This window comes from Branchiostoma belcheri, unplaced genomic scaffold, assembly GCF_001625305.1.
Source record: "Branchiostoma belcheri isolate BF01 breed outbred unplaced genomic scaffold, Haploidv18h27 scaffold91, whole genome shotgun sequence".
NCBI classification, from domain to species: Eukaryota; Metazoa; Chordata; class Leptocardii; order Amphioxiformes; family Branchiostomatidae; genus Branchiostoma; species Branchiostoma belcheri.
The window spans coordinates 65,137-92,918 of NW_017804587.1; the positions used below are offsets into that span (position 1 = coordinate 65,137).

The 27,782-nt window shown below is 40.3% G+C and overlaps 2 protein-coding genes and 1 long non-coding RNA gene across 7 annotated transcripts in view; 1 reads left to right on the forward strand and 2 right to left on the reverse strand.

Annotated features, from left to right (window-relative positions):
• Positions 1-555: 555 nt before the first annotated feature.
• On the reverse strand, positions 556-1,400 carry LOC109488099. The gene is made up of 3 exons (XR_002141306.1): positions 1,292-1,400; positions 866-940; positions 556-621 (listed from the first exon to the last, which is right to left on the reverse strand). It is a non-coding gene; the product is annotated as an uncharacterized LOC109488099 (long non-coding RNA).
• A 2,524-nt stretch (positions 1,401-3,924) lies between these two features.
• Positions 3,925-24,121, reverse strand: LOC109488049 (paraspeckle component 1-like). Of its 5 annotated transcripts, XM_019792197.1 has the most exons (12): positions 23,862-24,120; positions 22,779-22,876; positions 21,834-22,135; positions 20,725-20,820; positions 19,633-19,829; positions 18,257-18,341; positions 17,097-17,153; positions 16,332-16,440; positions 16,013-16,063; positions 15,341-15,628; positions 4,556-4,618; positions 3,925-3,975 (listed from the first exon to the last, which is right to left on the reverse strand). In XM_019792197.1, the coding sequence occupies exons 1-12, from the start codon at positions 24,037-24,039 to the stop codon at positions 3,940-3,942; spliced, it is 1,560 nt and encodes a 519-aa protein (XP_019647756.1). In that variant the 5' UTR covers positions 24,040-24,120; the 3' UTR covers positions 3,925-3,939. The 5 variants fall into 5 exon arrangements, with proteins under 5 accessions (XP_019647756.1, XP_019647753.1, XP_019647754.1 ...); XM_019792194.1 differs by lacking the exons at positions 3,925-3,975; positions 4,556-4,618; positions 22,779-22,876 and adding exons at positions 10,745-11,607; positions 22,931-23,028 and having other exon boundaries at positions 23,862-24,121; XM_019792195.1 differs by lacking the exons at positions 3,925-3,975; positions 4,556-4,618 and adding an exon at positions 10,745-11,607 and having other exon boundaries at positions 17,109-17,153.
• Positions 24,122-24,679: 558 nt separating this feature from the next.
• Positions 24,680-27,782, forward strand: part of LOC109488003 (clumping factor A-like) — a 5,770-nt gene continuing 2,667 nt past the window's right edge. Inside the window, exons 1-4 of the mRNA XM_019792146.1 lie at positions 24,680-24,775; positions 25,198-26,814; positions 27,182-27,292; positions 27,505-27,567. Of these exons, the coding sequence (XP_019647705.1) occupies positions 24,746-24,775; positions 25,198-26,814; positions 27,182-27,292; positions 27,505-27,567 (1,821 nt within the window). The 5' untranslated portion in view covers positions 24,680-24,745. The remainder of the gene's footprint in view (positions 24,776-25,197; positions 26,815-27,181; positions 27,293-27,504; positions 27,568-27,782) is intronic.

The following is a 27,782-nucleotide window of genomic DNA, read 5'->3' on the forward strand; positions in this document are numbered from 1 at the left end:
GACAGCTTTCAGAGACTGGCTGTATGAGGAGTTAAGTGCCTTTCCCAAGGGCACAACATCGGGGTATGTGGTAGGTGGATTTGAACCCAGGGTCCCTGGGTCCCGGGCCGAAAGCCCTACCACTATACCACACGACGCCACTAATAAAGTAATTTAATAAAGTCATTTTCTCTCAACACTTCAGTGCATGTACCTGAACAGCCCTGAATGAGATCTTATGCAGCTTACTGGTTGATGTAAAATTAAGAGCTGATGTATATTCGAACAAAGCCAAAATACAGTCTGCTTGTACTTTTAACTTAATCACCACTGTACCAAGCTTTTCCCTGTAGAACCAGCTACATATACTTTTTTAACAGAGCTGTAATATGATAGTGTGTTCTCAGACAAAAAGCAGCCAGGAAGGTGGAATCATGACAGGTGTCAATCATCCGGTAATTCCACAATCATCACAGAACAACACTTCTAAACAGTATCATGTCAATTGTCATCAAACCTTGAAATATAAATGATAACAAGTATTCTAATGAATTTAGCATTTTACAAGGACTATCTTACCATGTGTGGTTTTCAGCTATCTGTCCTTCATATTGCATACAGAATATGCTCCATCAGTGGTGCCTGAATGTGGGAAAGGCAGGTTAGCAACTGGCTTATAACAGAAGACACAGATCAACAGTTAACACAATGTCAACAGTGTTCTCAGACAAAAAGCAGCCAGGAAGGTGGAATCATGACAGGTGTCAATCATCCGGTAATTCCACAATCATCACAGAACACTTCTATACAGTATCATGTCACCAAACCTTTAGGTATATCACATATTGTTAGGAATCAGTTGATGTGGACTTTATATAAAACTTACCATAATGTTGTGATGATATGGTCTTCAGCTGTGTGTCCTTCATACTGCATACAGAAGGCACATTGTCCGTGGTATCTGAAGATGGAAAAGGCAGGTTAGCAACTGGTTTACAACAGAAGACACAGATCAATAGTTAACACAATGTCAGCAGTGTTCTCAGACTAAAAAGCAGCCAGGAAGGTGGAATCATGCTTGAGCATGAGCACAAGTCATTCGGTAATTCCACAATCATCACAGAACACCACTGATACATCTAAATAAATAATTTAAAAAAAAAAGCAAAAACTGTACCCTATCCTGAATTCCTGAACAAAGCATTAGAAGAGATAGGGTTTGTAAGGAATGCATCACATTTAGGATGTCTTCTCAACTTGCTCTGCACAATGTAAAAACTTCACTTTAGTTTTCCTGCTCAGAGTTCCTTACCAGGCAATGCTCTTCACTGGTCACCTTTGCTGATGTCTGAGGAGAAAAGAAAGAATAACAGATGTCAGAGTGAAGTTCAGAGGATTCTAACTGTATGTATACAGCAAACAAACATTAGAAAACAGTTGTCTGTTCTCAGGTTCTTCTTCATCAAACATAATCACAGTGTGTCAATCAGATGGCACTCTCAGGTCTCATCACTGAACAGTTAGCATCTGAACAATTTTGTTATTCCTTTTCAGACAAAGCATCTCCCTACGTGGTTTTCAAGCAATTCTCACCATAATCATTTAAAATTTTATCTTGAAAGTTCATCTGTATTGGTAGTCATTATGAAACAAATTTGAACCTTCAACAAGTTTGAACAGCTTTCTGCAACCTATGATCCACTACTCACGGAGTCACGTGTGTTATCTGCATGACGTCACGGAAGCGGTGGATTGCTCATTCCTTGACAAAGACTGGAGTTGTACAGTCGAAAATTTGGGTGAGTCCAATTTCTTGTTTTGGATATTGCTGTTCAAACTTCTTTCATAATCTCCCTACATGGTAACTAATATTGCAGCTGTTAGATAAGGTAGTTTGAAAAGTCAGGGCAGATTTTCTAAACTACATGTAGACAAGGTTAGCAAATAGTGTTAATCAGAAAAGAGACTTACAATGACATGCATGTGGTGTACACTACCATCCAGGCATGCAGCATGAAAAACATTCCAACATGAACTTCAGTTACCTCAATATTGACTCAAAATATCCGGGAAGAATTTCTTTTGTTCATTCCTCAGATAGGACTGTTACAAATCACCCAGGTCATGTGACCTATCATACAGGGGCATTCGTATAAAAACGAATCATCACAGAAATCAGAGTTGATCATGTTTGGCCCCTCCAGGTCATTTCCTTGATTGTTGCACAATTCAAAAGTCACAAACGAAACAAAAAAGTGACTATGAATGCATCGAGACATCCATAGGTAAACTGTTACTCAAGCAACTGGATAGATTTTGAAAACTGTAAGATGTTTAAAGTAGCAACTACTACTTTTTGTCAGTGACTAACAGAACTTGTAGTTGGACAGGTACATTGTATTCATCCAAAAACTGAGAATCAACATGTAAATGAGGTGTGGACAAATCGTTGCTAAAAGCACTTAATTTCACAGTTAAGAGATTTCTGATCAAATTGAAAAGTATGAAAACAACAGTATGGTAAATATAAATGATTTATTTGAGCTGATCTATCCCATTGTTATGCAGGAAGGAAGCAAAACATGCATAGATGGTTCACTGAATATGTGACGCCATCAAACCATGGTTAATTTTGTGTGAGTAGCACAAGATGCAAGTATCATGAGCGAAGTCAGAGGACAAGCAAGGAAATCAACTGGTGTTGCCTGTGTTTAGTAACATGTTAGTTAAAACAGAACACATACACAGCACGCCAGATCAGACCAGCTCATACACATGCAGGTAGGGTTAGCCACTCTCTGGTTCTGACTTTGGACACTCTCTTGACTGGAGAATCCTGGTGATAGATGTAGTTATGGCTGTCATCTTCACATCTGTTGAGACGGACTGTCTGCAACTGAGATCCTCTAGGGTTCAGGCACTCTGCAGTAGAACAAAAAGACATGCACAATGAAGCCTACAGAAATCCACAGAAAATTCATGATACCAGGCAACAATGTGTAGAAAGGAAGCACGTTGGCAGAACTTACTGCACCTGCACGAAACCTTTAATGTATTGTGCAAGCCACGTCTCAAATAAGGATGTATCCGTGTATATAAGGTTTACATCCTGTTTGTAGTTTGATTTCCAAATGTTGTGTCAGAAAAGGTATCCTGTGCAACAGGCAACATCCTAATGCAACCAAAATTGGGAAAAATCAGTGTTTCGCGCCGGTGCAGTACGTTCTGCCGACGTGCTTAGTCAGGATTGCTCAGTCCGCCTTAGTCACATGTTTAGGTTTGTACACCTGCCTTTGAACCAGGATTCACAACCAAAATGAACATCATCACCGCAATCCAGTCAATTTTACCATTTCAAACTCTGTTCTATTTCAACCATGACTTGAGAAGGTACAGTTATGTGGAAACATTAACTCAAAAACACATTTAACGCAAAACACCATAAAAACTGGCACAACAAACTTGATGTTCACCTTTCAATGGCATTTGTGTCAGTGCAGTTACACAGCCTAGCAACAGGATTGTACTGAGATGGTCACAGTATTCAGCTGGTCTCTGTTGCACAGCAAGGCAAGTGGTCAAGCTGAAATGGAGGTAAAACAGTGTTCAGAATAAAGCTTGCACAAATTCAGAGGTGAAACAACAGTGTGGTAAGGATTGCTCAGTCCGCCTTAGTCACAGTTTCGGTTTGTACACCTGCCTTTGAACCAGGATTCACAACCAAAAGAAACATCATCACAGCAATCCAACATTACCAAGTAGTGTGCATTTGCCTATTATCTCATAAATCTGACTCTCTTTTACTTCAACTGGTGCCAATTTATGACAAATGAGAACTAATAAAACCTGATGATCATCAAATCTTGAACACAGAAATAAACAGCTTACCTCTGAAGAGTACCACTGTGCAATTTTGATGCAGGTTGACAACGCTGCGACTGGAATGGCCGAAAGCTCAGCTCACTTCACTATCACACAACATGGCCTGTGACTAGCCTGAAAACAACATGCAACATTCATACAAGGGTCAGCATTGCTTCAATAAAACTTAAGTCTAGTTTAAAGACTACTTTTCAATTGATCTTAAAATGTAATGGAGATGGCTGTTTTGTTTTAGCTATGTTTGTAAGGTTTACAAGAGGTGCTCAGAGAAGAATGTTTGACTCAGTGTGCACCACCAGGGGCACACTCATAGCAGTTGAACATTTCAACATCACAGCAACCCACTCTTTCTAATGTCTAACAATGCAAACTTAACAATAGATACGTGATAGCCCGATCTTTCATGGAAGATGAAATTCAACTTTACCATACTGCTTTCAATGAAAAATCGTTTTTTGTTTACATCATGTACATGCAAATTATTTGGACACATACTAGTACGCAAATTATCGGTAGGCAAATCGATCAAATGTCATCCACTTTTTGCCTACTTGCCTACTACCACTTGCTGACTATACTGTCGTGGTGATTGTTCATACTCACTCACCACAGACCATACATGTATACTTTTCCCATTAAAACTGTTGTGAGGGTGTGCGATTTCGAATCTTAGACTAAAAAACACATTACCTACCTGTTGGTACAGTTCGGTTGCCATAGTTACTGATGGTTTCCAAGGCAATGCTGCATGTTCCCGCTGCAGAGTAAGAAAACAGTACATCAAGTCAGTAATGCCCCCAAACCCATCATAGTTCTACAGCTACATTGTATGTCGGACGTAAGGTGGTCAAACATAAACTTCAAGGTTTACTTTATGTCCTGTGAAGATACTGAACTTAAAACCTTTGTTAGCTATGCCAAATAGTCATTCATGGTAAGGAAAACTACACGCTATGATGTTACTCAGCCTGATTACAATTGAGACATGGAGATCACAATTGTATGTCACACTCTTACCATAACTGGATAAATGTATGCTGCATACTGTTATTGGTGATGTTCCTGGTATACACTGAATATAGCAATATCATTATAATTATATCATTATCAATATCATTATTATAGCAATAATGAAATTCAACTGTTTTCTTTTCTCTCCTTACCGACTACATGTATTCCATACAAAATGTCTAACAACATCAGATATGTTGCATATAACATCTTCCCTTTCAGATTTCTTCCTGCCCCCTCTGAAACTTTCAACTCCGATTCATCCTTACGATATTTATGCTTCAAAATTGGCCAGTTTCCCCCTCTAAACCCCATGCAGCTTGGGCACTTGACGCAGGTCTTACCATAAGGAGATTGCACAGCTTTTCTTTAATGGAAATTTTCCTTCCTTTATGACATACCAGAGTGATAGAGGTACGGATCACGCAATGACATAGTACAATAAACACAACACAGCTAAGTTATCGTGTATGTTGTAACTACAAGTTAACAGATCATATTCTGATAACCTAAATCATTGTGTTGTGTTGATGGAACCTTTGGTGTTGTAACAAGGCTTGGGACTGGTTGCCTGGTGCTTTTATTAAGATGACCATATTCCAAGTAGAAATTGTTATTACTTGTGCTGTAGAGACTTCATTCAGGCTGCATAGATGTGAAAAAGGAACCTTAGCAAATAGCTACGCAAATCGGCACAAATACACACTGTATTCTATCACTGTGATGTTTGATGAAAGACGGCACTGAAGGCTGTAGCTAGTTTTATATGTATGAAGCTCTTAGAAGGTTACATTTCCATTTGGTACATGTACTTGCAGAAAAAATAACATGTACCTGGGTCCTTTTATTACTTGAACTTAAGCATGAAAATGATACTGGAGAAAAGATACAGTTAGGGTAGGATGCTGCACGTGTACTGACAATGTCACGAAAATCTCACCTGTACCCAAGGCCCACACAAAAGGGCAGTCCTTCGACTAGAATTTTCATTATGGTGAAACATGTCCTTAAAACAGAATCTAAGAGTTGGTTTAGGAAAAGCACTGTTCGGATACATCACTGAGCTATAGAGAAGCAGGAAGTAGACTTGGAGAGTGTTTGATACACTGAAACTTTTTATGGGTACATATTCTCATATGATATATTATGAAAAGTGTCAAGTAGCTTCCCCTTTACCAAATCCTTTTAAGTGCCATCATTGATGAGATACTTATACACTGATGATAGCAAGGTGAACAAGATCAAGGAGGTTCATATCTATTAACTGCTAGAAGCTTGATGAGATCATTTTCCCTGCATATTGTATGAGGCAAAACAATGGTGCTTGATTAGCAGCTTTAATGTATAAAATTGTAACTTTAAATGAAGTGCAGAAATCCTGCATGACATCAGACTAAAAAAATTGTCCAAAAGCAATGCTTCAAGAACAGCTTTTTTCATCACTTTACGGGTACAATTTTGAGCATTTACTGGGTATCACATCAAAGAAACCAAGGGCCTGATGGCCTGAAGGTGGCATAATTACCAACCCATGATCAGACTCATGTCTTAGTTGAAAGAAAAACTTGAGTCAAGACACGTGTAGCCTGTTACCATCATTATGTACAGAAGTACATCCTTATGTATAGAAGTATGTTTATGTCAATTAGGTCACTTGTACACATAGTAGGTGACAAGTATAAGCTTCAACAGAATTGTTGCATATACACTGTACAAAATAACAGAGGGAATCACACAGGAGTCACAGAGACTTGATCTAGATGTATTGTTTAAGGCGTTTTCTCACTACCATCAAGTGTGGTAACGATAGCTACCATTTTTGTGCTTGTCATAGTTTTGCACAGTAAGCACCAAGCAAGCAGTCCCAGCTGTGAAGAAAGATGTTTTAAACACAATCATACAGTGTGTGCCATTTAAAATTCCATCTTGTTCTGTAGTACTGGTAACACCAAAGGTCCCATCATAGTTTGTAAATCATGTATAGAATATAGGATATCATATCAAATTGTATCAGAATGTTTATAACACTTTGCTACACTATTTTACCTCAAAATGACACCTTATGCTTCAAGTAATGTAGTGACAAGTTTTCCTAACTAAATTTCTCCTTAGTAAAAGTCATCCCACAACAAGCAATCTGGCACAAAAAGTATATGTATTACAGGCCTACGCTTAGTACCATACATACCTTCCAAGGGAGTCCTGTACCTGTAAATTGCAGTTCCTTGAAAAGCCTTTGGTCAGGAAGTTCTTTATGCACATCTCTGCAAGCTGCTCTGTATTGTCAGTGTCAATGTAACATGGTGCAGCTCAACAAGTACACAACACTCATGTCAATCTCATGTTTCGATTATTTGTCAAAGCCGTAAGCAAAGACCAGAAGCTTACATAGTTACAGATTGGTGTAAAACTTAGGTAAGCACAATTGCTGGACCAATATAAGCAGTTCTTCTATTCAGTATTTGGAAGATCACAGCTATCTTTCTTGATCTTTAAAAAAGTTAAATGAAGTCCTTAGATATGGAAGGACAATAGCAATGGACAATATGTCTACGTACCCTTACTAGTTGACACACTAGTCTACTCTGTTCCTATATCTACCCATTTCCATAGATCCAAGGGTTGAGATATCTTCTGTCATAGGACAGAAATGGCTATAATTGATGTTGTAAGTTGAAACAATGTAACCTCAAAATAACCCTTCAGTGAAGGGGTTCAAACTTTGCTGAATTTTTAAAGACGTTTGACAATAAACAGTTCAATTCATCATTCTAAGTAATCATCAATGGTAATGATTGGTCTACACTGTACTGTACATCAAAAGATTCACAGAACTAAGTAAAGAGACTTACCTCCTGGTATGAAACCTATGCCACCTCAGTTTGAAGAATGTATGAAGAATAAGGCTCATGTTGAACTTCAGTTTAAGTTTCAACATGGTCATACATATACAGGTTCATGTGTATGACCACATCCTTATGGTAACCAGTTGTTCAAACAAATGCCAGCTACATCAGAGGCAAGCCTTTTGCAGACAGATGACTATGGAGTGGACGTTTCTACAGATACAAGAGTCTGCTGTAACTGATCCTTCCTTAAGTTCTGGAGTCTCCCAGGGAATCTTGAAACAAGAGCAATGCCCACTTCTGCTACTTTGGGACTTTGCAATATGTCACTTTTGTATTTGACTTTTCTTGCACTCCTTCGTTACCTCATTGCATTTTTCATACTTGTGTTTGTACAGGTATTAAGTGAATGTGCAGTGTGTTTTTCTCATGTAAAACTCCAGTAGGTCTATTGTATATACAACTGTACTTGAAATAGACCATTTTCGATCATTATACAAGGAAGTAAACCTATAGCTTTCTCTGCATCTTGTTTTGTTTTTACCATGTATTCCATCAACAGGGGTTTTTCTGAACAGGGGAACAAGGGCGCTGCGCCCTCATGTAACAAACCAGCGCCCTCATATCAATTTTCAGATTGAAGCCTAAGTCTTTTTCAAAATCATCTTTTTCCAGTAAAAATACAAAAACAACACCACATAACAATACATTCTGGCATTACAAACTATGTTACTCTCATAAAAATTCCAAAATCTTACCACAAACTTGAAAATTTAGCTCTAGTAGTAAAAGTTTGAATGGAATAAACAATGTTCATTGAGAACTTGCTCAAAAACATGTAGCTAGACCTCCTTCATTTGCATACTATAGAACAGGCTCTGAAGTGAAACATGAGACCTGAGTTTGTAGCAGCTTGGATGAATGTGTTGCAATTGTGCCATGGGAAAGGTTTCAGCTTGTGGCAAACCCAATGTTGTCATCTGGAGCTACTAGTAACATTGATCACTAATTGTGTAAGTGTATAAAGGGTGATTTGCAGATTGTGTGTACTGTTGATTGTACTTATATTTTATAAGTGAAATATGCAATGCATGAATAGAAATTTGGGAAAGGTATATTGAGGTTAAGAGTTCAAATTTCCCCCCTCAAGTAGCCTCAAAATGTCCCATTTCAACTTCAAATTTTCAAAGGCTTCAAATGGCGAAGGGGGATACCCCCTTCCGCACCAACCCCCCTCGGTCGCTTCGCTCCCTCGCCGTGATACTGCTCCCTCATGCCAAATTTTCTAGAAAAACCCCTGCCATCAAGGGTAATAAATATGATATCCTTGATTGGCTGCTGAGGAAATGTGTAGCACTAATACGTTGATTTAAATTGTACCGGTATCTACAGGTGTCATAGAGTATCATTATATATAACACATTATTAGCTGCCAGTGTGGTAAAGGAAACATGTAAAGATAGTTTTTTGCTACATGCTCATCTGATGATGAATTTCTGACCGCTTGTCGATCTGTTCATGACCAACTCAAAGAAAAAACACTGAAGCCCTCCACAAGTTGACTTGTTGATAAGGTATGTTAATGTTCTTGCTTAAGTTAAGGTCCTGTATGTTCATGTTTATACGCCTCAACGAGTTGTAAAAAAAAATCACAAAAAAAAAAGGTGTTCTGCAAAGTTTCCATAGTCAGTACAGTACTTGATGGTTGTCCAGTAACCCCCATGTTACATTTCCTAATAAAAACGGTGCATGAAACAACATCTGCAGCAAATACAGATGGACAAGCATGTCTAAGTTTCAGCTTTGTGAAGGGTATCTTCTCGGTTCCCTCCAATCATAATATTGCGCTTGCAACTGTTGCTGTACCATTGACATTGAATGTAGCTTTCTAAAAGCAAAGAGTAGTCAAACACATGAATATCCTACTCTGAATATTGTCAAGTTTATGTCATGAGTAAAATGTTACTACGTCCCTTTGTATTGTATTGTATTGTATTGAGTAATTCTTAGTACCACTTATGGGCAAAAATGATCTGGATGCTGAGTTAGACATTCAAGAATTTCAAGAATGGATACGTCATAAAAAGATGGAGATGCTGCAATAAAGAATCAAAGAACTGTCTTGTCTTTATGTTCTCTCTGTGCACATTTATGACATGTCAAAAGGCTGACTGTTCAGAAGTGTGTCTACAAGGTTCCTGAGATCAAGTTAAGTATGATACTACATTGACCTACTGCACTGCACAGGTAGAAGATCAGTATTGAAGATGTATTTACAAACACCACACAAGGATATCGAGTGACTAAAGAGCAAAGTCTTCAAGTAGGAGGTATGAACCTTTATAACTCTAAACCCTCGCTGCAAAAACAGCAACATAATTCTGCTCCAAAAAAATGAAGTATTCCTGTCCAAAATTGCACTGTAAAAAACTGAGCATGGCATGAGTATGGTTAACCACAAAAGGTTTATCATATGGTCTTGAACAGAGAAAAGCAGTTCATAGAGTTTCCTTGACCAGACTGCAGCAGTGTAAGATCATGTCATCACTATGAGTATTTTAGACCGTCACAAAGACAGCATTTATTTTTACGCCATTTTGATCTCTGATTCAGAAGCATCATTAGGAATTTAGGAGTGATAGGGTCTGTGTTGTGTGGATCATGTTTTTCTGGTAGGTATCACTGGTTGATGGTTAGGACAGGATCCTTTAAGTCGGCAAGTCCTAACTGGACATTGTCTTTCTATACTCTAGAAAGGAACATGCCTACAATGTTGTTCTCTCACAGTAGTAGACTGAGACAGTTGCCTCTCAATCACAATGAAAGCAGCTTTGGTAACCTTTCAGCTTATCTTTGTACAAGTTCAATTGTAGACAAGCCGGTCTAAACTACTGCTAGAAGAAATTGATATTCTTCGCTTCACCGTTTTACACCAAATACCATCTTTAAGCAATTACGATTACCATCTTAAACATGCTAACATCAAAAACCTACAAAGAAAGCAACAAAGTTTGTAAAGACTGCTGTGAATTTTATGACAGACATCTTTTAATGGTACTCATGAAAATCTTCGTCAACACCTAACATGATACGGTCAACATTTAACATGACACGTTCGCTGATTATTTGTACACAACATTCTACAATATAGAAGTAAAAGACACCACATGTTCTTCACACCTGCTGACTATAAGCAGTGATGTTGTTGTTGTTATTATACTAGTAATCACAAAGTCACAACTTCTTGAGTAGCATGATTTAGGGTCTAAAAGAACACAACATACGTCTACGCTTCACTTTTCAACCTGGGGCAACCTAGAACATCCAGGGTGCTGCTTGTTATCAAATTTAGAGTGCACTGCTTATTCAGAAATTTCAGTAAATCTTTTCAAAAATACCTAACTGAAAGTTTGGCCACAAAGACAGGCACAGAATAACGGAATGTCTAGTATTTACAGCAAAAAGAAAACTTTCTCTTTTCAACCCCTCCTTTCTCCAAACAGCCCCCAGCCTTCTTCAAACCAACCGAACTTCAAGATAATATAGAGGTTTAGGGTAGCCATCATCTATCTATGTATACATCTAATATTAGCTTAGAGTAGAAATGCACGTGACGTTAGATAAGTGTTTAGTAGCGACGGCGTTTCATGTCGTAGTCTGGAGGTCCCTGGTCCATCATCGGGCGTCGCATGCCGCCCATCCCGGGACTCCCCATCCCGCCTGGACCTCGCGGACCCCCCATGTCGCCCATTCCCCTGGGTCCCGGGCCAGGGCTGGGGCCTGCACCCCCTCGGGGACCCCCGGGTCCCATCCCACCCCCTCCCATGGGGCTCATGCCACCGCCTGGACCACCCATGCCCGGTGGGGGCTGGTCAAACCGGCTCTGACGCTGTAACGGGCAAACCAGAGTTCCAATCCCGCAATTTGCCAACAAGGCAGGAACGTACGTGTCCAAAAGGATTCGTATAGTGCCAGTGAATCAAGTTTTTTAAGTCCATTTATGATATGAAGTATAATCCACAAGTTGTAGAGTGATGTGCAAGATGTTTCCGGGTATGTCCACATCGGTACGCAGCAAGCGGTCGCCGGGAAATACGGGTACATGGGGGGAGAGAGAAAGTTGAGTATTTGGTTAGCAACGTCATCCCTGAATCTACAGACACAAAACTTACGGTGCACGGCTGCCAGGGCAGTCTCTCCAGACCGCATGGAGCTATCTGTGAAAGACAACTTCTGCAAAAACTGTACAACAGCACGTAGATCATTAACTATGTTCATCAAGCTGGTATTGCAGTTATGATCATTGTTGTAAGTATTGGCAAGTCCTAACTTCACCACCAAACTCAGTAAATTGGAGAGATCTGGTTCTACAGTGTAATAACTGTGTCAATCTGCAAAAAAATGTAAAATGTTGCTTCTAGCATTTGAACAGTATCGGTTCTGTGGCTATCATTTGTGACATACTCCTTCAAAACTAGCATCTGTTGACTAGTGCATAATTTTGATGATTATAGATTTGTACAGAGCATATGAAATGCTTTACCTGATCAAGTTTTAACAAACGGACTATGTATGATAGTCCTACAAAGATCTGCCTTCAACATAATTTGATGCTGAGTCATTTCAATTTAAACAAAATTCTGAAGAAAACTTCATTTGGCATTGGACTGTCTTCTTTATGACATGAAAATGAACTGTAGCTGATGTCATTGATAGTCAAGACACTAACTGCACAGATCTGACTTATTGGACTTCAATGTTGGTTTTGCAATGTTGACATCTCCGCTCATATAAAAAATCAATCGATATATATTGAAACCAAACTTTTAATTTCAAAAGAATTCCAGAAGAAAACTGGTGTTGACTGCTTAAAAAAATAAAGCACTTGGGCATTGGCTTTGACCACAATTAAGTCTCAAGAATACGTTCTGTCAATGTGGCTAATAGACGGCTGGTCTGCTATTGCACAAAGCTATAAAATGAACATTATTTTGGCCAGCTTGTGATGAAAAAAAAAGTTTCTTTAGTCTACAATAAACATCATCATGGCTTTAAATAAAAAGAACATCATTTGGTCCCAAGTGTAATGATTCTATCATGTCTGACCAAATATCCTGTGAATAAAAGATGATGTTACATGTACACAGCTAAGTAACAAGTCTACTAACTTTACAGATAGATTCATGTATGTGCCTTAGATATCACAATAAATGCTATTTGCAGTTGTCTATGTGTCCTTATCGCTATTAGAAAGATAAGAAAATTCCCGCATTACCCCAACATACAGCCTCCAGATCTCCAACGTGTAAAGTAAACCTTTATTGTCAGTACTGGTTAACTAAATCAAGCCAAGAAGCTAAGCATGAATGTCCCAAAACCCCCAATGTACCTCAGTTATGCATTGAATGAACAAAGACCTAGAGTGCAAAATTGAACCACAGGTAGATTCCAAGTATCAGTTGTCAAAGAAGCTTAAACAGAAAGAAAGATACAAAAATCCAAAACAATGAACTGCAACTGGACTGCAAAAAGAAGACAATGTGAAATCTGACCATCAACTGAAGTTGTATCAATAGTATGTGCCTTATTGATTGAGAAATTCATTACGAAAGTTTTCCTACATATACTGTTGACTACTGTATTTCTTTCTGATATGGACTAACATTAATTACAACGAACAAAATCCGTGCTTGAATTGCCAACAGAGGCTGTATCATCCTAGTTCCGTTACTGACTGGCAAATCATCATGGCAAGACATCAGTAAGATTGGCTGTACCAACGTTTCAATATTTAAGGTACATCGTATGGCCTCAAATAAGGGAAAAGGGATCACCTTTAGTAGGCTTTACCCTCCTTTACAAAACTTGAGCATACAAGGACCAAGTTGTGACAACTGTATTTATGCAAAAGATGCATATATGTTGTTGCTCATTGATATGGCAAAAAAAATGCCGTGAAAAGAAACTTTTTTTCACTACTGTTGATTTTATCACTGGACTTCTAAACCATGTAAAACAGGAATGTTCAACTTCCTTTGCCTTACACAGATTCGCACCCATCTCTCTAGTATGTTTTCTAATAAAAACGTGAGCATACTGACCAGAAGACTCAAATCAAGCCCTGGATGGTCTTCAGTCACGTAACAGCATTTCCTAAATCTAGTAGACAACTGTCTGCTTGGTATATTTTAATATACAGGACACAACAACCTGATGGTATGTTACACTGTAACAACAGGCTACAAATCAAAGTTTATACACGTTGGAGAAATTCTGGAGGCCGTATCCTTCCCAACAAGACTTCCCAATGATTCCCCACAGCTCGAAGCCCAGGTACGTATTTTTACAGAATATCAACATGGAAAAGTGTGGCAAGGACATGGCATGGCTTTTAATTGGTGGACTGAAACTAAATAAACAACATGCATTTGGATTGATGCTTTTACCTACATGACAAAAATTGTTGATCCCAAGACTTATGACTGGAGAGGCAGTGTTACCCACTCTACTTTTGTAGAGCACTTTATATTGGTATGTTCTACTTTCGTAGAGCACTTTATATTACTATGTATGAGATATAATGCCATACATTACAACTTAGATTGCAGTATATGATTTGTTTATCATAAATTGTGGTGGTTATCCAAGTCAGAGTTGAAAACACACCTGACCCATAGGATTAGGAATATGCTAAAGCTACGGCAAAGTGCAGTTTTGCAAGGTACATCCTACAGAGACTGAAATAGGTTGTCACAAAAGTACATGTCACAGCTCCCACCCAGACTGAAAGACAAGAAAGGTCTTCTGTTGTCTTCTGCACTGTTGATTATGATTTCTGATTTTTATCATATCGCTATATCAACTTCAGCTTAACAAGTCTTTTACTGAAAATCGATCACCAGAGTAAAATGTTGCCTCACAAATTATGGTATATCAAATGCAATCAACCCCTCAACTGTTGTAGATTTTTAACCACAGCTAGCTTCAAAAGCCCAAAACATATGTTTTCTTACTTGGGTATGTCATTTCAATGGTTCACGTTTAAGTAGAAACGTAGTTGAGTCTGAGACAGGTTAACTTATCGTCAAGATTCTAGACAATATTCATCATATATAGCTCTATAGAATCAGATACAAATACAGTGTACTATTCCCCCATTACCTGTTACTCCCCTCAAAAAACATTAGAGATTGATTTATGAGCATGAAGCAACAAAGTCTGTTATTTCATCAGCAACCACATTGTCATAAATACAGTAGGCACGAGGTTGTCCTATTTAAACAATCAAGAGAAACTTTTATGCACAAGTATTTATCCCCACCCAACATCAGGATTGGTATAACTGCCTCTCCAGTTTTACAAAACTACAGACAAAACATTAAGTTCCTTGCCATGTCCTTGCCACATCATCAAGACAAGATATCAGGTCTCTAGATATACGTGTATTTGAATGCCACAAAATTCCCAGAGAAAGTGTAAACTATAAAAGCATTCGTAGCTGCCAACTATCAACAAAGATTGGTAAGAAGGACTTGGGAAACCAGGTTAGATACAGACACTACTGTGTCACCATACCATCCTCTCACACACACACACAGTCTCTCACACGTACGACACCTTACCTGCATGTTACCACCTCCCGGAGACTGGCCCATTCCGCCACCGCCCATGGGTCCACCCTGGCCCATATGGCCCCCTCCTTGCCCCATGTGGCCGCCGCCCTGTCCCATGTGTCCTCCGGATCCCATGGGTCCGTTGTTGCCCATGTTGCCAGGGCCGCCGGGACCCCCGGGACCACCAGGTCCAGACGGGCCGCCGGGGCCGCCCGGCCCACCAAAGTTACCGCCACTGTTGCCACCAGAACCGCCAGGAGTGCCTGGGCCTCCGCCCATAGTACGGATAGCTTCTTGCTGTTCAGGAAATAATTTCATTCACTAAATCAAATACAATGTGAAATGCAGGACTTGAAGAACCATGGAAATATGGATGGCTTTTTGCTGTTGGGAAAATAATTAATTCTCTAACAGATATAATTTGGAAGCAAAGAAAGAAGGAACGGAAACACTTTTTGCATATAATGTATGTCCAAGACGTTACTTGTACTTTTCTTGTGTTTTATAAGATCTAGTAGAGTATGCACAATTCAGCGATTAGCCACCGTGTACAATTTGTTAATAAACCATTCATTCATTCATTCATTCCATCAATCACATAGCATGTATATCTTGGTCTTTCCTAGAGGTCCAAAAGATAATAAATGTAAGTTTCCAGCGACTAGAGAATTGTCGTCTTACCTGGATCATGTATTGCTTCCTCATGTCATCCTGGCGCATGGCCTGCTCTCTCTGAAGAAAAGCACAGACAACTATTAATATGTGGCAACTGCTACAATAACATACATGGCAACTGTTACATATGTGGCAATATGTGGCATGTGTAAACTGATAACAAATGGCAACATCACCCTTTAAAATAAACTCCATGCCTTTGCAACTTGATATTACGATGCCAGGAGTTTCGAATTTCTGGACTGTAAGCACAATTTTGGGGTCTGAGCTTTCAGATCTACTTTAGAAAAAAAGTGCATGTTTGAACTTTCAACTTTGTCCTGACCTGTAGCCTGAGGTCGTCGGCCTGGCGACGGCGCATGGCCTCCTCCTGCTGCTGACGAAGCATCTCTTCCCGCCGCATCTCATCCTGACGTCGCACCTCGTCCTGACGCCTGGGAACAAACACGGGAATTATTCCAACACATCCACAACAACTACAGTTCATCCGTCGGTGGAGGTTAGACATCCAGGTAATAAGATATTTTTGCATGCAACTTTTTTCATCTGTGTGACAATCAAATCCAGAAGCTTATCTTTGATGTTGTTTTCTTAGGTCTGATTTAGATAGTCTGTGGCACTTCTTCTGAACAAACAGGAGACCCAAAAGTTTTGAATATCCCATGACTGAAAAGCAACTGTTAACAGCAGAACTGTAGCCTGGGTGCCATCCTATTTGCATGCCAGGGCTCCCATACTCGTTTCATATTTCTCAGGGAATGAGTATGCGGTATGGGAGCCCTGGCATACAAATAGGATGGCACCCAGGCTAGCAGAACTTATCTATCTGCAGCAATCTATTGAACTAATTCGGCACTCATTTGATGTTTCAAAACAGTAGAAATTTTTCAACTGTCTTTGCAGGGTCGGCATGCATTATATCTCAGTCACAGCATACAAATGCTGAAAGACACATGACAGAGGCCATCCAATTCTATAGAGCACAGCACAACATTAGATCCTATTCTAGCCAGGTTATAGAGGTAATACAGGATTAGTTATCACGACCATGCAGGTAAAACTAGAGACACGACACCAGCTAAGTTCTGACCTCCCGACCGACCTCATCTGCACCATCTCCTCTCGCTGGCGAACCTCTTCCTGGCGTCTTAAAGAAACAAACAACACCACCCGTGTTTTCTTACACACAAAATACCATACACTTTGACTTGCTTGATCATTACAAGATGATAGCCACCTTAGAATAGAAAAAAAGTTCCTCAAAGTGTAATAGACAAAAACAGTTCCTGACAAAGTGCATGGCACAAGTAAAAAAACTACCTTAAATGTTTCCTGACAGTAGAAAAATCATGCATTGCTTCATGCACAAACAAAAATACTAGAGAACTTATTTGCACTATGCATAACCTGATATTTTATGCTCCCCAACATACTTAAGCACATTGAAGCATTTATAGTAAATGTTGCTAGAGCACTGCTTCATACCTCTGTAAAAGCTATTAAAGGGGCAATTTTTTTTCCGACATTTGTTAGCTGACTTGTGTTTGTAAGTAGACCGCAGTAAAAAAAGATTTCATTTTGACCTTCATTTTACACGTTTCAAACTGCAAATCATGCCTTATTTTGTGGTCTCTACCTTGTAGAAGTGTCTAACTCCAGATCTAAGTTGAGTGTTGGGCAGTTTTCTACTCTCCTGCCAGGCAAAGGCAAGGTTTGTACAAAACATGTCCAGTTCATATTTGCCACCCCATGACACACCATCCGCACAGGTCAGCTGAGATGCAACGCCACGGAGGGCAGATTCTAACTTAGTAAACAGCATGAGTCTTCAGCAAATCTCGCGTATATCTTGTAGTGGTCTACTATTACAAAATGGACCCTAGCAAGTTGAACTCTGGGTATCTGTTCACTTTTTCTTATTTTCTAAGAAACCACAAACCTTCCTCCAGCAATCTGTAATTTTTAAATATCAAAGCCTCTTTTGAAATATTATTCTTTCAGAAAAATTCACCTGATTTTGTACCAATTTGTTAATCTTCAAGCAGACCCTACAATGACAAGGCAGTACAAAATGTATCCCTTGGCCAGAGGAGTGTCCATTAACTACGTGGTCAATGGACACTGTCTGGCCAATTTGATACTGTCTTTAGCGGCCGCCGAAAGATCTGCTTGAAGATTATACTATTACTAATTTGTATTTGAGAGAACATGTCTCTTGAGCTACATAGACAGGATATTACTACTACACACCTCATCTCGGATTCCCGACGCCGCATTTCGTCCTGACGGCGCATCTCCTCCAGCCTACGCAGCTCTTCCTGTCGGCGCATCAGGTCTACAGAAGGAAACGTGTTAATAACCATGCAAAAACTTGTCGTGCTCCATGGAAGACTTTGTTTCTCATGTCCATATCACACACTGTCAGAAACTTTGGCTTCGCAGGCTGACTTTGTCACTTCACTTTGCAAAGAACTTATGTTCGGTTTCTTGCACAGAGCTAAGCTCAGTGTTGGACAGTTTTCTACTCTCCTGCCAGGCAAAGGCAAGGTTTGTGCAAAACATGTCCAGTTCATATTTGCCACCCCATGACACACCATCCGCACAGGTCAGCTGAGATGCAACGCCTCGGAGGGCAGATTCTAACTTGTTCAAAATCTGTTAAATTTCAAGTACTCAGAATACATTGATTGCTCAAACTCTGTTCCAGTTTGAGACAGTGCTCAAAATCCGTTTGCAAGCTCAAAATCTCTTCAATTTTGAGTGAGCTGAGACAATGCATTTTATAACTGACTCTTCAAAACCTTCATGCCATACAGTAACAGTAATATGGACATGGACAGAATCTTCACTGTTCAGACAGCCAAGGGAGTTTGTCATCAACTTCTTAGAGAAGATGATCAGAGCATAGTTTTATGTTCATCATGACAGTTTCAGGTACCTTCAAAAAATGAATTTTATATTTCAAAGAATATTTTGAAAATATAACTTTTGGATTAGTTGGTACATGCAATAAGAACTTAGTGTGCAATCTTATGCAGCCAGTTTTGTATACTGTGAACCAAATTTTTTTGTGCCTAGAAACTGAAAGATGAACATAATTCATGTGTCATATATTGTGAAAGCCTCAAAGGACAAGAAAAACACCAAAATCACAACACCAAAATCACAGGCATAAACAAGACGTACAGTACAGAACAACCATGTGCAAAATATGAGCTGCCACGTTAAAAACTAAAAACATTCAACATTTGTGAGCAAACTGTTGTGCAACTGAAAATAAACAAGGCATGCTTGCAATCATAAAGACAAGTAGAAGCTGGAAACAGAACAAGCAAGACAATAACCTGGTGTCCAGTCTAACGTTGTTGGGGTGGGTTTTCTTCGGGGCTGCTGAAGCTCTTCCCCGTCCACCTGAGCTAGGTTCCCCAGTAGTTTTAGCTCAACGGGATTTGGTTTGCGATTGTGGTGGGCTAATCAACTACTGGCATACCAAACTCTATCACAGGTATAACACTCTTACCAGGCAGTCTGTTGAGCTGGGCGGGGGAAACTAATAGAGCCATAAAGACAGCCTGCCCCAACCACAATAGACTAGATACCAGGCTAGCAAGACCGTTCCTACGTACCCTGGCGCATGAGGTTCGCCTGGTGTTCGTGGATGGCAGACTGCATTTCTTCCTCCAGCTTCTCCCGTGCCACAAGGATGCGTTTCTCCAGGTCGTCCCGCTGCTGTTTCTCCATCTCATACAGCTGCTTCCAGCGCTGAGACATGTCGAACTCAAACGTGGACGGGTTGATGAACCTCGGCTGAACCTCACGTTCACTGCATGAAACGGATAGTCCATGCATCAATCATACAGAACTCAAGATATTTGTCCCACCCACTAGCATAGCGCAATGCTGGTGGGTGGGATGAAGGGGTTATAGCGAGATTTAGGAGAGAATGCATGTACAGTCAGTGCAATGGATGCAGTGAAAATTGGAATTATTTTTGTGTGAAGCATTCACTGTACGACCGTCAATGCATAAATTAAGGTATTGACATATTCATCCAACTCACTAGTAGAAGAAAGGGGTAATGGAATTCATTTCACTGCACAGATGAAAGAAACAGGCTTTTTGAAACATTAACTACAAATCCCCCAAGCTTTCGCCATCTAGAAGACTTCCAAAAAGCCACAATTCTACTAGATCACAAAACACCTAACACAAACACCAAAACACCTTTCTGTTTTCGACACCATTTCTAGTCATTTCGTGTAAGAAAATTACAGAAGGATGTCTAGTATAAAGTTGCTGTTCAGCCAAGGAACATGTCTCTTCAGAGATGCACTTCAGAGACTCTAGTCCAATTCTGTTCCATTCATCATGACAGCATGAAAATTACGGAATACACATCTCTGTTTACTTTGATGTCAATGACGAATCACTTGGAAGAATTTTATCAACATTTCGTACAAATACTTAGGATACCTCCATCATATTTGATAACAAAAATTTAGTCTGTATGCCAGACTGTTCTCAGGCCAATGCTAAGTTACACCCTAACTGGTAAAATTTTGTTGCAGACATGTTAGCCCTGAAGTCCAGGAGCTAGACTGTATACTGGAGCTAGGCTGTGTACAGGACCTAGACAACAGTCTAACATCCATGCTAGGGAAAATTAGGACCTAAGAAAAGAAAGAGACAAGTTGAATAGTGCTTTCATTGATCCTTACCGTGTGTAGTTGGCATTTCTGGCAATGTGTTTCTCTTGCAGACCATCCTCCTCATCCTTCTGTTCTAGTGGTTCCACAAGGATTGGCTTGGGTGTCCTAGAAAGTACAACCCAAGAAGACAAATAAATAAATGTAATGTTTTTGTACAGTATATCACTTATGTTTGCAGTACCAAAAGTCTGAGGTCTGAGAGAATTGAACATGTTCACAGAACTATATATTCACAGTGGCGGCAGGCTCAGAAAAAAAAGGTAGTGATTAGTGAATAATTTGTTCCCAGTAATGATAAGTTCACAGCACGGAAGTGATCGAAAAACTGCAAATATAAAGTACAATCAACAATGTACCATGAAAAAATCGTGGATTACAAACACTTCATTACACATCACCTGCCATGTGTCTAGCCAAGCTAATTTCCATGGCAAATTAGTCAATTTGCATAAATTCACAGCTTTGATTGTGTTTAATCAAGATAATGCAGTGAGTCCTTTGTTCAGGCCAGATGTATTGGCTTAAAACCTCTCTGATTTACATAAGTTGACTTGGCCATCTGGAAATATCACTGCTGGACAATTTTGTGTCAATAATTATCAGTCTTGTTGCCATAGACATCTACAATAACAATTGCTTTTGGAATGTGAAATACTTTGATTTTTTTTCAATAATGGCTCCACCATGATTAGTAAGCTTTGACTATGCTTGTGCTTTGACTATGGTGGTGCAATTTGCTTGTAACAAAGTTGCTGTTCAGCCAAGGAACATGTCTCTTCAGAGATGCACTTCAGAGACTCTAGTCCAATTCTGTTCCATTCATCACGACAGCATTTCAATCAAACATGTGCATTTCACTATAACTAAATTTTTAAAATTTGTACTAAAAAATCTGGCCAAAAATAATCAAATATCACCATTTTGCATTGTTTTGCAACAATGGAAGGTTCACAAAATCTCGGGATTTGCAGTACTTTGAGACTTTGGAATGTCCACTAAGTTTCGTCATTTGGATCATTTCTAGACCCTGAAAGATTCCCAAAGTCTTGTAGTTTGTAGACAGTGGCAATACTTATTAAGCATACATCATTACATGTATTCACGGGTGTGAAACTTACGCTGTGAGGCAGAAGCAGCCTTCCGAGATCCTCTTGATGGCGTTTGTCGCTCCCGGCTTTCTGGCAAACTCAACGATACCCTCTCCAGTGGGGCGCCCCCTATCGTCGACGATGACAACCGCACGCTCGACCTCCCCAAACTGGGTGAAGGCCTGCTCCAGGAGTTCGTTGGAGACGTGGGGGGAGAGGTTGGTGACTTTGAGGGCCGCTCCGTGCGTGGCGAACCGGACGCGAAGCTGCTTGCCCTTCCGCATGGTGCCGTCCAGGTCGGATTTGGCGACTTCGGCGTGATACCTGGTGTCCTGTGGGATGCAGTTTTGGTCAGGACGGACAACAGCAAGGTAGCAGAGCAGTAAGATACAAAGATTTGGCCAATGCTATGAAGGTTTCTGTAATCCATTTCAAGTGCAGCCTTTTACGTTTAACTTTCTTTAACATTATTGGGGCACAAGCTCAATGCAATCAGATAAGCGTTACATAAGTCAAATTCAACTGCGTTCTCTTGGTCAATGTTTTTGTTTCAATTATTTTCTTTGCCAATATATCATAAGGTTATTGGGGCATAAGTTCCATGCCCTCAGACAAATGTTACACAAGTTAATTTCATCTGGCATTCTCTTCTTCTATACTGGTTCCATTCCAACACAATAGCAACTCACTCCAAAGCAAGCACTACAAATCACTGCATTCAAGCCAAGGGTTATGGTGGTATCGAAAATCAGCACGAACTTTCTTTCATATCCCACACGCCTGGCCATGTACATGGCTTTCCAAAATTTGGGTTAAGGTGATAGGATACAAGCATAGGTTGAAAAGGATGAAAATACAAGCAAAATACTTATCAAACATGCCAAATAAGTATTCTGTGTTTCCTAATTTTCCTTTTTTTTTTGCACACCTTATTCTGTTAACCCCAGCCACACTACAGACTTAGGGTAAACTCACCAATCGGATGAAACCAAACCCTCTCTGCTGATTCAGGTAAACCTCAGAAATCTCGCCATATTTCTGGAACAGCGATTTGAACGCTTCTTCGTCCGTATCTGGAGTGAATTGAGGAAATAAAAAGAGAAACCGTTTATCCATGGACAACTTACCATCTTGAGTAATCCGTACCCTTGGGCGGCCCGCAGGAATATCTCGGACACCTCCCCATATGTCTGAAACAGCTTTACAAAATCTTCTTCGCTGGTATCTGCAGGCATAAAGCGGGTCTGTAATGGGGTAGCACTTACACTTGGCAAAAATATTATCCATTTTTATTCTTATGCTTCTTCCATGAGACCGTTTTCCTAAATTTTGTCCCACAAGTGACGCAAGAATTTCCTTTAGGACAGGTTGGCCCTGGAGCTAGCCATGATACCGTCCTTGGCAACAGCCTGGCACCCAGGCTAATTTTTCATGGCAAAAATTATCTTGCAAAAGAAATCCTGCCCGTTAAATAATCTTTGAAGAATCTAGGATTTTTGTATGCCTTAAGGCAAAAAAGAACGATATGGGTGCCATACTCGAGCGTATACAAGTACAAGAAGCAAATTTTCTGAGCTAAAAAGCTCACTAAAGCTCACTTCCCAACCCACGCCATGCCTCCATGTCGCGCATCTTTGTTCGAAGGTCGGACGGAACCATGGAGGTAAAACATTTTATAAAAACGAATTACTTAATATTCCTCAAAAACTACCACCATCCAAGTTTTCTTCATCAACAGATGATATCTTTTCCTGTATTTCAAGGGAACCTTGCGGTAAATTTGGTCAGAAAGGCAGGGAAAATTCAGCTTGTGCCGGGACCCGGGAAAATTTAGCTTGTGCGATAGCAGATGCGAGCGCGGCATGGCGTGTGCACAAGCCAATTTTTTCTAGTCGAAAATTTGCCATTTTCCGAAGAATTTTACCTCAGCGAAAACATAAAAATCTTATAATCTATCACAGAATTCACGTATGAACCTAGAAACGTCCAAAGGACTGCTCTAAATAGCTGACTATTGGTGAAAATAAACCATTTCCTGTGCCTTGTGCAAATTTGTACCTGGAGTGAGATTTCCAACAAAGAGCCGGCATCTTCCCGTGAATTTCTTCTCGTTTTTCTTCATCAAAGGCTCCTTCAACTCCGGCGACATGATGGGTTCGTTCTTCTGTCGTGCGTCTGTGTCTCCCTTCCCCTTATTATCCTGCATTTTCTCGATTTTTATCGAATTTCTCGACATTGTGAGGAGAGGTCGTACAACTCTGACAACGCGAATTCTGAAAATGGCGTCTCTCGTCTGATCTGACTCACGCGGTGCTCATTTGCATGCCGGAAATGACCGAAGGTGCCCGAACAAAGCCGAAGATTTTGGGTCAGTGAGTAAGTGCGTTCCACGTGCATAATATGGCATTTTAAAGATCTTTACTTTTAAGATCTTTCCTACAACATTTAAGGCATAACCTTGCATGTACAATAAACAAGGTATACAATGCATGCAAGTCAAAAGACTGCTGAAATATCAAATCATAAATGTGACTTTATTTTACAATATTCAAAGTAATATCGACTCCCAAATTATCCATAATTTGTCTTTAAAAATATAAATCTTTTCACGTTTCTTCTATAGAAAAGTTTCCGGTCTTTCCCGCCACGTATGACGACACGATAATTGTAAATTTATTTCCCGCCACCAATTAGTGTTCGGCAAAGTTCGTGAAAGAAGGAGCCTTGCTGAAACACTTCCAGTAACTCTACACGAAGTCAGTTTGCTTGTGATGAGGGCAGCAGAAAGTTATTTCTTCAGTTGTTTGTCTCTTGAAAGGGCATTTAAACATCCACATTACAAGTAACTGGATTTTGAGGTGACACATTTAGGCATGCTTTCCTTTCGGGAAAGATCGGAAGTCGTGTCCTCGGGTGCCTTCGGCTTCAATCGGATTTCCATCATGGCGGAAGAGCGTGCGGGTTTCGGGGAGGTAGGACGTGACTACTTATTTATCGCGAAATTCTGCTTTTATTTTCCTTCCAACCTACACGATTTGGTGTCTATGAGTAGGATTTTGCACCACATTTCCGCACACGAGCAGTAGAGGGATTGGTAATCCCGCATTTTTGCAAATTTGTGGAAAATTTGGGTCGCGCCACCCTCGGCCCTTTATGCGTTTTGCATGACAAACCAAGCTGTTTTCCGACCGGCGTCTGGCCACATTTTGCCGCCCCATCGCTCGATTTAGAGACATTTGTGTATAACTACTAGTTTCCATAACCTCTGTTAATGTTGATGAGCGGATGGCATAGTCGTAAACAGATGTGTCAGTTTTTCAGGGTGTTTTCTCGCTATTCGCGATACCCACCCCTAGCAATGCTTACTGACTCTCCCCCGTGGTATTTTCGTTAGGTACGCACTCCTTCGCCATCAGAAATGGACGTCACCGGGTCGAACGGTCAATCATTTGCCGCCGATGACACCGTGTCATCATGGCAGACACAAAAGCAACCAAATTCGAACGGAGAAAGCGGGAATGGAGACCAGGAGGAGCCCAGTACATACTCTGGGGGGCCCACTGTAGCAAAAGGGGGGATTCTGACTCCAAGTGGGGACCCGGAAAATGATAACATGACTGATGCCTCAGGTGATGTCAGTGTTGCTATGGTAACAAGGGATGAGGAGGATGAGCCAATGGAAGCTGTGATAAGTGAAGATGATTCTAGCACTGAGCCCAGAAATGGCCAGAACAATGAGCAAGCCTTTCCTGAGCTAGATACATCTTCTGCAATGCAATCAGAACATAACACAGACAGTAACTTAGAACCAGAGGAATCTTCACTTGACAATTTCTCACACGCAGATGTAGATATCACAGATGGGCAGGACGTAGCCAGCAGTGAAGAAAGGGAAACAGGAAGGCAATCAGACAATAGTAACATTCCAGTGGTAGAGCCAGGTGGTGCTAGGGATAGTTCATTTGAGGTGATTGGCGAGGAAGAAATCTCCAGGGTTAGGCCAGTTGAATGTTTTAACTCCGATATGCCAACAGACATGTTAGGAGAGTATGATTCTGGCATACAGCAGCCAGTCACACCACCAACCCCCCTACAAGATGAGGATGCCCCAACCCCCTTACAGGACGAAGTAATGGACACAGAAGAGCTTGATGAAATGTTAGATAGCAATTCTACTGGCCCATCCGTAGATCATGATACTCAAGCACCAGAAGTCAAAGTGGTGGAAGAAAACGCATCTTCTGCCCAAGACACTGACACTCATGCAATTTCAACAGAAGAAAACTATGAAGAAGATCTAGAAGAGCCTGCTCAGCCCAGAGCAGACTCTCCTGTACCTGCCTTGGGGCTTGTCTCATATCCGGATTCAGAAGGAGAAGATAACCAGTCAGAAAAGGACGTCGTAACTGAAGACACCGAAACTAACAAGTTGCAGGAAGAAGAAGGTGAAACATCGGAAGAAAGGGCGTCACCTGAGAAAGAGGACAGAATCGCAACTGAGGAACCTGTTGAGACTGATGCCAGCTTACCTCCTGATGACCATGTCACAACTGATACTGATATCCCAGTAGCTCAGGAGGAAAATGAAACAGAAGAGCCAGTAACTTCTCATTATATAGCACAGGAGGAAAAAACAGACTATGTTGTTGAACCAGACTCACAACAAAACTCAGAAGCTCTGCCGACCATCCTGAAGGCTTTTGCAAGCTCCGATGTGCCCATAGAACCAGATGAAGAAGAAGTGGAGGAGAGTGGTACCCAGGATGAAGCAGATGTACATCAGGATGCTGAGAGGATGGAGACAGAAGAAGTGGTACCCAATGAGGAGGAGACAGGAGAACAACAGACTGAACATGCAGAGCAAACTGCAGAGCTGCAGGAAGCTGAAACTGGCAACAATGAAGCTGAGAGTCAAGAAAACAACAAGGAGGAGGAAACTGAAAGAGATGAGCCAGAAAAAGTAACGGAGGCTGATTCTGAGACAGCAGTGGTCTCAAAGTCACCTGAAAAGGTAATTTTGCAAGTCACTTTGGTAGTACATTCATTTTTTTAAATTTCTCAGTGATATTAAGTTTTCAGTGAAAGTGATGCAAGAGCTAAGAAAAGTATATCAGTATTGCCACATTTGTCTGTCAATCTTTTGAAGCGATTTTTTTAAAACAATTTTTTCGTCAATGGGAGTCCAAACAATCCTCCTTAGTGGCATATGTTCCATATTTTGTTGATATGTTTATGTTTAGTTTGTTTCTCATGTTGATTATTTTTTTGTTTAACTGGATCCATGTAAGGTCAAGTATCCATTGAAGTTACCATGAATGTCTCTATAACCGGTAATGTATATAACAGTATATATATTTTTCATGAATCCATCCCCCCAGAATGAGGCTGAAGATGGGGATTGGGACATCATTGATGTGACGGATGAGGTCAAAGGTGAACCTGACATCATCACCATCGATGATGATGATGAAGATGCAGAGACTAAAAAGGTTCGAATGTTTCAAACTCCTTTGTTCAGCAAGGAATGATTCTTGGAACAGTTTTCAAACTGTGGGGCACTTATAGACAACATTATGTCTGTGTATAGAATTTACACTATGTATCTGAAGATATGATGCAAAATGCCATTCCAACAAGTAGAAGAAAGCTTGTAAGAATGGTAAGTAAATGACTCAACACCTGTTGTCCTAATATGTTTTAGGTGGGCACAAATAAAGATGAGCAAGCAGAAGCAGGAGTCTCTACAGGTAAGGACTTTATCTTGGTAAAATAAGATCAGTACACAAAGATTTGCCATGTCTACTTCCACATGGAATTCAGTTTGGGTAGTACTATGACTATGAGATTGACAACTTTGTTTTTACTATTGATGTTTAACAAACATGTTTTTACTATTTATGTTTAACATAGAGCTCAGTGATAGTTATAAACTGTTTCCAGCATGTGTTCAGAAAGAAGTAGTTCTATAAAAAGTGTTCT